Here is a 16,399-nt window from a genome sequence, read left to right as displayed (position 1 = left end):
AGGCGCAGGACTACGTGCTTTCCAAGGAAGGGGTGTGTACACACCTGTTACTGAGAATATTTCATCTGAAAACTCCAAAACATTTCATCGGTGCAACCTGAGGATTGAACTTAGAATCTCGAGATCTACCTTATATCCACTAGACCAAAGTGGTTGTAGTAGTAACACTTGCTTGAAGTCCATCTTCTGTGCAGTTAATTACTCTCTTTGGTAAATTGGTGTCGTGATTGAAATCGCATTGCATCTTAACCGATGATTTCGGGTTCAAACCCAGGCAGGCACCACTGTAATTTCATGTGCTTAATTTGTGTTTATAATTCATCTCGTGCTCGGCGGTGAAGGAAAACATCGTGAGGAAACCTGCATGTGTCTAATTTCAACGAAATTCAGCCACATGCGTATTCCGCCAACCCGCATTGGAGCAGCGTGGTGGAATATGCTCCAAACCTTCTCCTCCAAGGGAGAGGAGGCCTTTATCCCAGCAGTGGGACATTTACGGGCTAATGATTGAAATCGATCAGGACGTCAAAATCAAAATCAATTTATTCAAGGAAACTTCACAATGAAGCGTTTTTGAATCGTCGATATTTAAGTACTATCACCGTTTCGGAAAGAAGCCTCCAGCGAGAAGAAACGGCAAGAAACTCGCATAGTTGCTCTTTTCAAATATTTACAATGCTGTTTTTTACAAAAATTACTGTCCTGTAATGGAATTCGAGCCTAAATCCAGGCGTTTTTTTTTTCTAAAAAATATTCTTTTAATGAATAATAAGATTTATTTATTAATTTAGTCTTAATAAACTTTTTCAATTTAGTTAATGGTAAGTTGATTATATTTCCCGGTATTTTATTATATACGCGTATACCAACTGTCATATATATGCGAATGTCATCTGTCTATATCGATTTTCAAGTAATAAATATAAACATTAAGAAACTGAATAATAATGACCGCGTCATTGTGTTACGTATACTATCGGACGAGGGGAAGAACCTTTTAATACTATACTAATAATATTATAAATAAAAAATATCAGGTGGCCCATTGGAGAGTCTAGATGGGGAACATCCCGTTTTAAATACTTGTCGTAAATACTATTTAAAAAAACCTGTAATTACGTATTAACAGCACCGCAGCAAAAAATAGTTTAAGGTTATTTCTTTACTAAATATTTTTTTAAATATAAATAAAAAACCTAACCTAACATAAATTTGGGCTTTCCCAATTTTTTTTCTGCGGTGAAATAATAAAGAAAATATCCTGAAATACTTGAACTATTCTGTGTGTGCAGAGTCTATATATGCCACGTTTATGTTTCTTTAGGTAAATTTACCGATTATTTCACAATTACGAATAACTATATTCTATTTAACAATACAAACAGAACTCACACACACATACAATACACACATAATAAGTGATCGATAAAAAACATATTATGTACTAGTAAATAAATATATATATGTATTTATAAAACACACGATTTAATTTGCATAAACTTAGAAATTCAATACGAATATTTTGTGACTAACAGCTTCACCTTGTTTTGTTAATATAATTAAAATTTTTCCTTATCTCGAAATTCTAGGGGAATTTTATGACAATTTCAAACAATATATAAAGGAAGTTATATTTTATTTAATATCAGTTGAGTTGACACAGTTGTGCCTTGTCTTATTAAAATTTCAAATAAAATATTCAAAATGAAATTCGTTCTTTTTGCGTGTGTGGTGACCTTTGCGTTTATCGCAGTCTGCGGTCAGTCGATACCAACCAGTGAGTGATATTGAATTATTGTTTTATAGATGGTGCAGTGGTTAAAACGCGGAGATCATAGGTTCAAATCTTTGCAATCAAAGCTTGTATTTATGATTTATTTTAAGCGATTAGAATTGCAACTGCTAAGTGAAATTCTGTCATTATGTAATTCATATTGTGATCTTTACCCAGCTGTGGGCATTTATATTATATTAATATTAAGACTGCAATTATAGTTAAAACATAAATTGAATTATTATATAATTTATTTCCATCTAACAAAAGATATGGTTCATTTTTTGTTTACACAATCGGAATTCTATTTCTACGGGTATTGTTAGCATTCCGGCTAAAACTTGACGCAGTTACTAAAATATATAATATACGCTTACATTTACATGACATTACATTAGCAGCCTGTAAATTTCCCACTGCTGGGCTAAGGCCTCCTCTCCCTTTGAGGAGAAGGTTTGGAGCATATTCCACCACGCTGCTCCAATGCGAGTGGTGGAATACACATGTGCCAGAATTTCGTTGAAATTAGACACATGCAGGTTTCCTCACGATGTTTTCCTTCACCGCCGAGCACGGGATGAATTATAAACACAAATTAAGCCCATGAAATTCAGTGGTGCTTGCCTGAGTTTGAACCCGAAATCATCAGTTAAGATGCACGCGTTCTAACCACTGGGTCATCTCAGGTCATATATTATTATTATATATATACATTATACGCTTATGATTCTTTATATATAATATGTAGATCGATTATTTGATAATGCAAAATAAAATAAGTAGATGCCATATTCCACTCGTCAGTATAAACAAAACACACACTCGTACACATATGCACACACACTACAGTTACACCCACAGTGCTTGTTTATATAAAACTAGATATCTCCCACGGGTTCACTCGAGTTTTAGAGGTTGGTCGTCAAGTGCCATTAAAGCTTATGTCCTTCCTTGGAGCCCAAGCTTGACTTATACAAAATTTCAGCAAATTCGTGTGGCTTGAAAGAGCAACAGACGCACAGAGTTACTATAGATATACTTGGTGGTAGGGCTTTGTGCAAGCCCGTCTGGGTAGGTACCACCCACTCATCAGATATTCTACCGCCAAATAACAGTACACTGTATTGTTGTGTTCCGGTTAGAAGAGTGAGTGAGCCAGTGTAATCACAGGCACAAGGGACATAACATCTTAGTTCCCAAGGTTCGTGGCGCGTAGGTGATGTAAGGAATGGTTAATATTTCTTACAGCGCCTTTGTCTATGGGCTGTGGTGACCACTTACCATCAGGTGGCCCATATGCTCGTCCGCCAACCAATGCCATAAAAAAAAATAGATTATTTTTTATTTCGTTAAATTACTCTGCTATTGAAGTATTTAATGTTTCTTTTAATTTCCATTTTCCTTTGCACAGATTATAAAAATAAACTTGGATGATGAATTTCACTCATTTAAAGTTCTAAATTCACTTGTGAATACAGCACTTAGCAAATAAAAATATTTAATTACAAGCCGTGCACCCGGTGGGACGTCAAATCTGAAAGCATTTTAACGTTGGTGTTTTAATTTGTAACAGAAGTGAGATTCTGTAAGAACTTACTTCATATCTTACTCGTGAAACGTTGACCAAAACGTGATATACGATTTTGATACTTGTAGCCTATAAATGTCATTATTTTTATGGTCAATGTGGCATATCACGTTATGACGTTACACGCTCGTGTGCTCGTGAAGTCTAAACACCGATTTCCATGTTTCTAACTTAGAAAATGACGGAGTTCCCTTACAAACTTCATTACAAACTGTTATATCCAAAAATGAAAAAAATATGAATAATTATGTATTTACTATTCTTCCAGAAAAATGTCCACGGGGCGAGCATTCAGTTCTCTACTGCCCACGAAAAGCTGAACCTTCGTGCGACAATCCCACGGTCCACGACCTGCAGGGCCCCGCAGCTTGTGGCATACCAGACTGCTTTTGCAACGTCCCCACCGTGAGGGATACCAAAACGAATAAATGTGTACCGTTGTCTAACTGCTCTTAGAACAAGAAACTACACTTAAATCTGTTGAAATCTCTTGTTGTATATTATCAATCACAGTAGAATAGGTTATGATGAATAAACGAATGATTTGATAAATGAATGAACGAAACAGTTCAGTTCCCATTCTTTTGTTTGCATTTTTTATTATTTAATAGATGTTTATGGAAATAATGTCAGAGTGTACAATAGTAATTTATTTATCGCCGGCGGCTTTTCCCTCTAATGGGTCGCAGGTTTTAGGTATAAAAATGTAGCCTATGTCCTTTCCCGGGTTTCAATGTTGCTTCATACTTAATACAGACAGACAAACAAACATCATCGCGTTTTTAATAGTAGTATAGATTAATAAAACTATTTGATTTAAATTTTTCAATGTTTTGAATACTTTATATTTAAACTTTTAATTTTTTTTTAAGTATAAAATGAAATAACTGTATTAAAATATATTTTCAAATATTCATACAAAACAATAATAAACATTTTTTACACATTTTAATATTTTATTTTAACGTAATTTACATATTGTTGTCTGTTGGTGGGTCGTGGGTGTATTGCAAAGTAACTACTATTAAAATATCAATACAAGGTTTAAAACTCATAATATTATAAAAAGGATTATTTTTATTATAAATATGGCAATTAATTTTTGAGATGTTTGTTAAAATCATTGAGCTTGTTACCTAATAAAAAAAAAATAATAATCAAAGTCACCTGAGCAAGTAGAGGTTTAATCATATTACGAATAAAAAAGGACCAGTTCGTCCCCTTGGAAAACAAAAAAAAAATTGGAAATAACAGCAATTTTACTTAATGCTCGTCCCTGCTCGAATTAAATGCCAGATTACTAAATTCAAGTACAAAAAATTGTCTACGAGGTGTAATTTACAGGCAACCTTTGTCTCGCTACTTAGGTCGGTCACTCACTGTTAGTACTCGCCTGATTCTTCTCACTCAAAGATGTTCCAAATTGTATTAATAGAGGTTACGCACTCAATGCTCAGATATTCTAGCTTACTTATGCGATTCACAAATTTCAGCTCTTATAAAACAGACGAATGACACCTTTGAGGGACCACCTTACGAATCAGTAGACTCAGATTAACAGATCAAGTAATTTTGCAATATCCCGGATAAAATATAATTAAAAAAACTAAGCGTAAATTGGCCAAAAAATCTATAACAAATCTTTTGTTTAAATATAGTAACTAAACTGAAGCAGTTGTTAATGCATCGACATTCCTCAAAGTCAATAAAACGGGTAAGTATACATTATTAATGGTTCTAATTACCATTCCAAATTAAATAAAACGCTACTATTCAACCGGTTAACAATTCCAGGATTCGGGAGTACTGTTAAGTGTAATCAAACGGAAGTCATTAGGTTGAATTAATTCAGTGGCTGGTATTTTAATTAAACCTTAGATTTTGTTAGCAGTTATACCTACTTGATATATATTTAGACTTATATATCTTAAATATATCATCATCGCAATTAGATTAATCCTGATAAAAGAACAGGTTGGTCTAGATCAAATTTTAATAATTGGTATACCTTTGTCGTATGACTTCTATGAAACGCAATTGGTAATTTTTGTTGAACCTCATTTGTGAAATTAGTTGATAGGCCTACACTAAAAGGCTAATACGACAGACCCCACTAGCCTCACTAGGGCTTTGTCTGAATTCTTGTCTCAATTCCCCTGACAGCTATTTATATATTTATGCTGTTCTTTTTAACACTATTATATGTACTTGAGCCGAGATGGCCCAGTGGTTAGAACGTGTCCATCTTAACCGATGATTGCGGGTTCAAACCCAGGCAAGCACCACCGAATTTGCATGTGCTTAATTTGTGTTTACAATTTATCTCGTGTTCGGCGGTGAAGGAAAACATCGTGAGGAAACCTGCATGTGTCTAATTTCAACGAAATTCTGTCACATGTGTATTCCACAAACGCGTAATGGAGCAGCGTGGTGGAATATGCTCCAAACATTCTCCTCAAACGAAGAGAAGGCCAAGTGGGAAACTTATAGACTGTTAATATGTTCTGAAACCATTCATATAGTGCCCCGTTAAATAAATAAAGAATTACTAGGTCGAACTCCGTGACCTCCTCATGTAGCATAGTTTCCTAGCCCCCCTTTCCTCCTCCACGCTATTTATGAACAGGGAGATTAGATAGTCGCATAACATGTTGACTTGTGTGCTTAAAACATTTTTAACTTAGCAGTTGTCATAATTATTATTGCGTATTCTACGAGTGCCTCTAAAGAACAAAACTTAGTTACATTGTGTTCTGAGGGTGTTTGGGAGTATTAATGGCACAAGAGCTAGAGAGCAAGAGCAAGAGCATAACTTAATTCCAAGATAAGTGGCGATCTAAGGGATGGTTATTATATCTTACAGTGTAAATATATATTTCGGTGGTGACCATTTGCGAACAGGCGGTTCATTTTTCAGTCTTCTTCTTCTGCCAGGTATTTATTAATCCCAGCTATTACGAGGGTCTGTCGTCCGACTAAGTCTACTACACTTTGCACGGTCTTTAGCGTCGTTCTGTGTAAGTCTATTCGCTCTCGTGTCCTGCTTCACGACATACCAGGGAGGCCTAGTTACAGGCACAATATCAAGGCGAATTTCAGTATAACAATATAATTACATTCATTTAAAAAAAAAATTAATCGCAACAATAGCCGTAAATTATAAGTCCGATTAATAAATACAAATTATAAATTCAATTCACATAACGTTATGAAACTTTTTCAAAAACATGTCATTATATAAGGTGTCCCGCTTTCTATCCCGGTTAATAAATTAGGCTGCTCGTCCGCCGGGAAATTACAGGTTTGGACCAATTAGCAACGAGCAGTATAAATTGCTAAGGGACATTTGTATGTATTTTTTAATTATATTAAAAATATTTGCCCTTAAATAACTGACTAGTGATGTAACAAATCAATGATTCAAATAACGAAATGATAAATGTTTAGAAGTTTTGAGCCGAGATGGCCCGGTGGTTAGAACGCGTGCATCTTAACCGATGATTGCGGGTTCCCAGGCAAGCACCGCTGAATTATCGTGTGCTTAATTTGTTTTTATAATTCATCTCGTACTCGGCGGTAAAGGAAAACATCGTGAGGGAAATAATTAACCCGCATTGGAGCAGCGTGGTGGAATATGCTCCTAACCTTCTCCTCAAAGGGAGAGGAGGCCTTAGCCAAGCAGTGGGAAATTTACAGGCTGTTAATGTAAAAATGTTTAGATATTATTGAACACTACTGATTATCATATACTGTCGATTGGTGTTCAACATATATATAACAGAAATTTATTTTTGCTGCATATAGACTAACTATTTCAATGAAGCATATTTTGATTTCATGAGTTAATAGGGAGTAATACATGAATTAAAAATTAAGAACCCCTGGATTGAAAAAATCCTTTAATATATGTATAAATTGTATATTAACATTAAGTTTATTCCAATGACTTCAAACAATAGTTCTGCATTACAGTGAGGTACTCTACATCTACATTTTAGATGATTCTGCAGCGACAAGGCAAGGTTGTCTCGACATTGTATTATTAAAAAAAATTAGTCGATCAGACCAGTAGAACAAGCCCATATGCCGTCGACAAGTGAAAAGATAATGATCTAAGAGAAATTCTCTTATCAAATAATATTTTCGATCAAGTCAGCATCCAACGAAACAAAACTAAATCAATATCGGTTCATCAATTTAGAAGCTACGATATACGGTAGAATGTATACTGTATATCTGGTAAAAATAATAAATATAATAAATTTATTTAGTTCAAACTAAACAACATCACGTACAATTACGGTTTACGTAAAGCAAGCTTTAATACAGCACTAAATAAAACCAGATAGTCAAGTTTGAAACAAACAAACTGCTGTGCAGGTAAAGCTAAACCAATTTGACTTCAGCCCCCATCAACTCTCACAAAACATACAAACCCTTTCTCGGTCGAAAAGTCTAGAACTACAGTCACCAACTTAGATATTGAATAATTCTACCTGGAATTTATTTTCTGGTACAATTTTAAATAAGAGTAAAGTAAAGTAATACAGTAAATGCCCCACGGCTGGGAAAGTATTCCTCTAGAAGGTTTTTGGGAAGGAACCACCCACTCATCATATATTCTAACGCCAAGCAGTAAGACTCAGTATTGTTGTGTTCCTTTATGTTTGAAGCACGAGTGAGCCAGTGAAACTACAGGCACAGACATAAAGTCTTAGTTCCGAAGGTTGGCACGTTGACACGTTAACGATATAAAATTTCTTACGGCAATGAGCCGTGATGGCCCAGTGGTTAGAACGCGTGCATCTTAACCGATGATTGCGGGTTCAAACTCAGGCAAGCACCACTGAATTTTCATACGCTTAATTTGTGTTTATAATTCATCTCGTGCTCGGCGGTGAAGGAAAACATCGTGAGGAAACCTGCGTGTGTCTAATTTCAACGAAATTCTGACTCAGGTGTATCCACCAACCCGCATTGGAGCAGCGTGGTAGAATATGCTCCAAGTCTTCTCCTCAAAAGGAGAGGAGGCCTTAGCCCAGCAGTAGGAAATTTACAGGCTGTTAATGTATATAAATGTAATCACGGCACCAATATCTATCGATATTAATGACCATTAACTCATAGTACATTTTTCGCTCAATTCTAATCAAATAAGAATTAGGATGGCGCACGATGATTTCCTTCTCCACCACGGACAAGATCAATTATAAACACAGCATTTGGAACCATGGCAAATCTCTAACGAGCCCTTTTTATGATATACATTGGCAGAATATTTTGCGTTCAACTACCTTACACGAGGGCAAAAAACTTATATATTTATTCTCATTGAACGAGTACAAAAATTACTTCAAACTGAAATTTGAATTTGGAAGTATGTATTTTGGAGCATATACGATAACTGTTTTCGCAAACCCCTCGTCTGAAACTAAACACTTCACAACAGTGAGTTGTGGGAGAGTATAACATACTTTATGCTCAGGTATACAGGTATACTAAACCAAATATATTCAGCGTGAAGAGCCAGATACTCTTTACACTTCACGACACGATAAAGCGTCCGATTATTGTCAGTATTATATATTTAATAATAATGGGTTTTCATGGGTACTCCACTCCGAGGTCCCGGGTTCGATTCCCGACCAGGTCGATGTAGAACAAGTTCATTAGTTTTTTATATTGTCTTGGGTCTGAGTGTTTGTGGTACCGTCGTTACTTCTGATTTCCATAACACAAGTGCTTTAGCTACTTACTTATTAATAAATACTTACTTATAAAATTTATTTCATATAAATTTTATTTAGGTAATAATTATTAACATTAAGGCCTTCGTTATATAAAAATAAAAATTTGTCACTATAATTATCATGACCATGCATCGTGGCAAGAATGCTAACAGCACTTACCCGTTGACTTCAATTACGATCCGCTTGACAAAAAATAAAATCATAACGTAACATATAACATACATACGATAAGGCGATGTGTTATATTTTATTTATAAGTTTTCATTATGAGTCTTTAAGTAGGCGAATTAATTATTATTAAATAAATATTGGACAACATCACATACATTACTCTGATTCCAATGTAAGTAGCTAAAGCACTCGTGTTAAAAAACTTAAATAAAATAAATGTTTATATGAGTTTTAATTTTTGTCTTTGGATATAAATGGCTCATAACGCCGCTTGGACGTTCACGTTGGACGCTAAAATGTGTCGTAAAGAATATAATATGATAATACACTTCAAGCCATGGTTCTGCGATTTTACCAAAAAATATTTCTAAATTTATGACTTAATCGTAAAAATAAGTTTATTTTTACAGAAACAAAATAATATAATATAACGAGCACAGTTTTTATATTATATATATATACACATATATATTACTAAAGGTGAATAAATTCCCTTCTACCCAAAGAAAAATAAAGTCTGTTACAGATAAATAATTACTTTTGTAACGGTTAATATTAATTGCTCTCCCAATGCCTATGAACGGTGGGCAATGAATAAATAGGCAGGTAGCCCACTTGTCAGTCTACCTGCCTATTTATTATAAAAAGTCAATAAATAAATGGGAAAAGGTCTCCTCTCCATCTGAAGAAATATCAAAGTTGGCACAGCTAATTCAGTATTCGTTAAAAATAATCATGTATCGCTGTTTAGTTGAAAAAGCTTAAATTATTTATAAAAACTCGGTTCTTAGAACGCTATCTAAATTAATATAAAAGAACTCTTTCAAGCGCACAAAGACGCTGAAAAAAAGCGAGTTAGCGCATAAATTAAATTTACACAACCCCATGGAAATTTAAATAAATTTCAGTCCTTAGAAATATAGAGGACCTATTTACAAGTTTGTATTCTCTTTGTAGACAAAGCTCTCGAAACAAACTCGAACGACCATCTTGAAATTCAAAGCTTGGGGCTAAAGATAAAAGCACTGCACGGAAATGACCCAAAGTTTGGAAACTTTTTCGTATTTAAATTTTCTTTATACTACCTCTTTTAAACCATGCAAAGAGTAATAATGTCATTGGCAACTTTGTTTTTCTTGTACTTTCCACCTGCAGTATCTCGGATAGAGATTTTTAAATTTATGGCTGTCTCGTTTGTCTAGTGGCTCGTTTATAAAGCAGGCTGGAGGTTCCAGGTACGATTCTCAGGTCTGACCGATAAATAGTTATTGGATTTTACTGGCAAACGATTTTATCAGTAGCTGATCGAAAATAGTAGTGTTTACCGTTCCGTGCATAGGGTATAAATTAAAACTGTTGACTAGCTGCTGGACATTATTTTTGATGTAAAAAAAATCGCCAGTTCTTGGTCGCTTCGGATGCCGTGACGCCAAATGGAACGATGGCATAAGTTAACGACTCCTTCGCCTTTCCACCTGTGGCGCCTATGTTATATAATTCGCTGCTATACAATATTATGTTTATTTATTAAGTATCTCGAATTAACCATTAATATCGATGCCTTATTTCTAAAGAGCGTTTTTGACAGCCACGTTTTTGAATTTAATGAGTAAAATACTAGGGGGTCGCAAGAGAAACTTTGCATTTATTTCACAAATTTCGAGACCTATGACAGGTTATGTTTATTTAGTAATTTTTTTTCGCTCTCTATAATTAATTATTTCTGAAATTTTAGTAATTTATAAAATAGCATTGCATCCTTTTTAATTTTTTGCACATCTACGGCTGCAGCTCTTCAAAATAAGGCCATAACCAATCTTTTATGTGCATCTATCGTCCCATAATCGCTGGGACAAAAATCACCTTACGCCTGTCCTCGGACATTACTTTAACTACCCGTATGTAATATTTCTAGATACTTTATTTAAGATTTCGTGGCTAAGCTTCAAATCTTTGTTTTTATTGCCGTTTACATTTCATTTGATTATGAAGCTTAAATTGAGGAATTAGTTCGCTAACGATCATGAGGCTCACTTGATGGAAAGTGAGAGTCTGAAGTCTGAAGAAATATGTATATTAGATATTGTAGTTATTTGATACCTACGGAACCATAAGTTTGTCAAATACGAAAATTTATTGAATACTCATATATACATTAAAATCAATGCACACATTGATTCCTAATTAGATATCTAATCACCTACCGTATTTTAAGATATACAAGATAACGCAAGCATTACGTGGCCAACTTTGTTTTGGCCAAATAATCGATTATCACCGAAATTATAATTATCAGGGTTTAACCATTATTTCGTTTCTTTTTTTTTATTAGTTTTAGTTAAACATGTGGCGAACGGTCGTGATATTTTTCCTCGTGAATAGCGTTCTCGCTCAAGAGGAAGATTTTAAAACGGTCGCTCTAGAAGACGGGATCGTGAGAGGTGAAAAGTATTGGGATGGTGAATTTTATCAATTCTTCGGTATACCGTACGCTACGATACCAAAAGGAAGGGATCGATTTCAGGTATTTTTTAATATTTATATAACATCATTCATCAGAACTGTTCCTCTTTATTTAATTACCCTTTGGGTCAACAATTGACATTATACTTGAATACTTTAACTAATATACAATAACAGAAGTTAAAATTGAATTTCATTAAAATTGACACATACAATTCAATAGAAATATTTAGCATTATAATAATTTAGCATTCAGTAGGCACACAGGTTTGATAAAACTTTCGACTGGAACCTAATTGATAAATAGGTGTTGTAAAAATCTTAGCCCGTTTCGAATTTGGTATGAATTAAACAAAGTAGTGTTTCATGGATTACATAGCTAACAACGGTTAAAAATGTTAAATGTTGCCGAATATATTTCAAACTCATCATAAAATATCCAGACTGCCAGTCGTCGACTGTCGGTCAGATCACTGAAGATTTAGTTTCTCTCTAGATCGTTTGTCTCCCTCTAGCCGCTCTCATCAAACACTTATTTAATTATTATATTTCAGACAAATTTTAAATAGAAATTGTTAAATTCAAAATATATTTTCCGTCATTTCAGGCACCCCTCCCCGTTGAGCCATGGGAAGGAGAATTAGAAGCATCGAAGAAAACAACGATATGTCATCAATGCTATTATACGGGTGATAATAATGATGAAATTATGCTAGACGGAGAAGATGAATGCCTTCTTATTAACTTGCTCGTGCCTAAAGTAGCATCAGATGATAATCTGGTACCCGTAGTTGTTTACATACATAGTGGAGCATTTTCCGGTGGAAGCGGTAACATGGCACATTTCAATTATTTAGCAAGACATGACGTAATCACTGTCAGCTTCAACTACAGACTAGGCGCATTTGGTTTTGCTTGTCTAGGCAATAAAGAAATACCTGGAAATGCTGGTTTGAAAGATCAAGTTGCCGCTTTGAGGTGGATTAATAAGAATATCAAAAACTTCGGTGGTGATCCCAATCAAGTTACTCTTGCAGGATTTAGTGTGGGTGCAGCAATGGCTGAACTTCTTTCGTTATCTGAAGCAACGACTGGTTTATTCAACAAATTAATTTTAGAAAGCGGTTCCGCATTATCACCTTTTACTATTAATAGAGATCCATTAGCTACAGCCAAAAACGTAGCATTATCACTTGGTTATAATGGAACGGACAGTTTGGACGAACTGACAGAATTTTACCTAAATGCTACTGTTAAAGATTTAGCAGAAAAAAGTTTAAATTACTATTTAAAAAATAGTACATTCGGTTTCGCCCCTTGTATCGAGAACATAATAGAAGGAATAGAACCGACAATAACAGAGTCTCCCTTAGAATTAATGAAAAAAGGTTTCAACAAGGATATTGCGATTATAACAGGCTTCTCAAATATGGAAGGTATTAGTCGGACTATAAAGTTCGGTGAATGGAGAGAGGATATGAATGACGATTTTTCGGAATTCCTTCCAGCAGATTTAAAATTCAATGATGAAAAAACTAAAAATGATATCATTCGAGAAATTAAACAGTATTACTTCGATGGTAAAGAGGTGAAGGCTGACACCCTGCATAATTATGTGAATTACTTCTCTGATTCTATGTTCAAATATTCCATTATGAGATCTGCTAAATTACGTGCGAAAACGACCAAAAAACCTGTGTACGTGTACCAGTTTTCTTTCGTTGGTAAATTGAATATAGAACATAATTACATGGACAGACTTAAGGGCGCAAGTCACAGAGATCAGACGGCGTATGTGCTTGACTTTTTTGGATGGACAAATAATTATAAAGATTTAGATACGAGAGAAAGAATGACTATGATGTGGTCTGACTTCGTTAAATATGAGTAAGTAATCATCGTGTTAATACCTACACATTGTATTTATTAAAGCAAGTATTATTAATATACTTACAACATATTATTATAGAACACTGTTTTATCAGACAATTCGGTATTTAGTAGCTTGTATATCATATTAAATGCGATTATAGTATGATGTATATGTCATCACCACTCATATGTCTACACTACCAAATTATAATTACAAAATACGTCGTTTATATTTATGAATGGAATTTAAAATTTACTTTATTTTTATTTTTGAATCACATAAAAACGTCCAAATAAAACTGTCATTGTGATACTTTATCGGTATAAGATAGTAAATAATTAATTTTTATGTCATTCATCTGTAAAGTACACAATTTTAACTTACGACCTTATGCACTTTAAGTCGTTTTTGTTTCTTATGCATTCTCTAACAAAACCAGCATTTTTTAAATGTAATACGACGAGTAATATTTTTCGTTCTCATTTACAGAAATCCAACAGCATTCGAAACTACTCTAATTCCCTTCAATTGGCTACCATATACGAACGAAGACCAAAACTATATGGAAATCGACAAAAAATTGCAAATGAAGATGGGCTTATTCGACGAGGAATGGAAGTTTTGGAATAAAATCTATGAAAAATACTATTGGAATCCAACTGCACCACGGCTTCCAGACATTAAACAATAAACGTTTAGCATAAGTAATATTATAAAATAATTAATTGATTAAATTAGTTACATTATTTTTTTATTACGTCTGAACTTTTATTAACGAAATCGGTACTGAGTAATTATAATACAAAAGTTCTTAGTTTATTTAATTTGCTTTCAAATTCATTTATTCAATGCAAAAGCATATTATTGGTATTCAAAGAAATAACCAATCTTTTAGAATACTATTGAAAAAAACTCAGTCGGTATTTTTGTATTTTTTTAATTCCTTTTAATATAGTAAAGAAATATGTAGTTTATTTTCTTAAGTATCACACATTCTATGAATCATTCATAACATTATATCCATTAGCACACAGAGACAATTCGAATGATTTCTAATATACAAGAGTACATTAATTAATACCTATAAAATAGTTTGAGATTCAAAAACTTAATTTGAATGTATATTATTTGGCAAAAATTTACGTTCGTTATTTCACCCCTTCATTATGCTCTGAACATATTTAAACCAAAACAATTAGGAACCCCTGATGCATCTAACGGTCTAAATTTACGCACATTTCTAATATCATGTAAAACCCAACCCAAGTTTGTAATAACGAAATCCTAAACCATAAATAACTGGCAACATTAAGGGGAGAATACTTGAAAGGAAAATCACTGCAAAATGACCCCTCTTCAATTGAGGGGAACTCACTAGTCGGACTCAAGCTCTTTAAAATTTAAAGACCATCTTAAAATGGGCTGAGTCATAAGTATTTTCTCCTTATGGCCATTGAAATAAGAGTCACTGTGTTTTCTTTAAAGATCAATATGCACTAGGCCCCTTGCACATATAAGAGCCAATATTCATTGCCAAGTGACTTTATGTTTTATCTGTCTGTGCAGGTGACACACACAATATAGGCCCTGTCAATTTATAAGTGCCAAAATCAGAATACGGTTGACGGTATTTTATTTTGTTGTTTAAAAAAACAACTTGTCGTAAGGGAGGAGGTGTCTTGGAAAGATTTACGTTCAAATATATTTTTCAAAGTTAAATGTTGCCCAGCGGTTAGTACGCGTGATTGTTAAACAAAGATTCGGGTTTCAAGCTGATGTCAGATGAAAATCTGCCTCACGTTTTTATAATTAAATATTATCTATTTATTAATATTGAAATGATATTAATGAAACTATTTGATTGATCACAAATTTATCAAAGCTTATCAGCATTCTTGATTCAAAGTGTAGATTGCAATGATCGATTCATGTAATATTTATCTAAAGTGTAAACATATTTACACGATCAAACAAAGATAGATAAGGATAAACAAATGACATAACAATATTCTAAATTCAAAATATTTATACAATATATATTTAATAAGGCGAATACCTAACGTCAACATTTCGTACGTGCTTAACCACAATTACCCGTATAGTTTAAATACTTGATAATCAAAGTTGATCGAAGCCGTCACTTTATTAGGGTCGAAGCGAGCAATGTACGGCACGCGCCGAGTCTGCCACGACGACATCGCATGGCATTCGATATTGACGTAGATGTATGCCTATTTATACAGGCTGTTACATAAACCTCATAAACATAAATCCTTACCGAAATAGTTATGGGTGAAAACTTAACAAATAACCATATTTATAAATAGAAATCAAATTGAAAGAAAAAATAATTGCCCTTCATACAACTGTCTAAATAGAAATCTATCATATATATCATGTGGTACAATTATCACAGGACATAGTGATAATTCAGCTATTAGATATATAATATTTGCAAAATATTCCTTATTTATGTTAAATTAATAAAAAACACCCCGTATACAATATTCCGATGGTACATTCCATCGCCGTAGGCATCGCGTTAAGCAAACCGAGCCGAGTTCCAACGCCAACTTGACGTCGCTTTGCCTACCTAATATTGACGTCGCTCATAGAATACTTGACTTATAGACGTGTGACGTATCCCTTACTATAATCTTACTTGACGAAATTAACACGATGCACATATATATATGAAGGTTTATTGAAATGATGTCTCATTTCGTACAATACCCACGCACGGCCCGAAGTGTCGCCCGAAATTTAACCCAATTTTTCAA

The 16,399-nt window shown here is 33.9% G+C and overlaps 1 protein-coding gene across 1 annotated transcript; it reads left to right on the top strand.

The window, feature by feature from the left end:
* The first annotated feature begins 11,627 nt into the window (after positions 1 to 11,627).
* LOC125071098 (juvenile hormone esterase-like) lies at positions 11,628 to 14,310 on the top strand. The gene is made up of 3 exons (XM_047681189.1): positions 11,628 to 11,807; positions 12,354 to 13,633; positions 14,109 to 14,310. The coding sequence occupies exons 1-3, from the start codon at positions 11,628 to 11,630 to the stop codon at positions 14,308 to 14,310; spliced, it is 1,662 nt and encodes a 553-aa protein (XP_047537145.1).
* Positions 14,311 to 16,399: the final 2,089 nt, after the last annotated feature.

The sequence above is a fragment of the Vanessa atalanta genome, chromosome 18 (assembly GCF_905147765.1).
Source record: "Vanessa atalanta chromosome 18, ilVanAtal1.2, whole genome shotgun sequence".
In the NCBI taxonomy this organism is placed as follows: Eukaryota; Metazoa; Arthropoda; class Insecta; order Lepidoptera; family Nymphalidae; genus Vanessa; species Vanessa atalanta.
The sequence above is the reverse complement of the archived record's forward strand: the minus strand, read 5'-3'. Positions and strand labels throughout refer to the sequence as shown.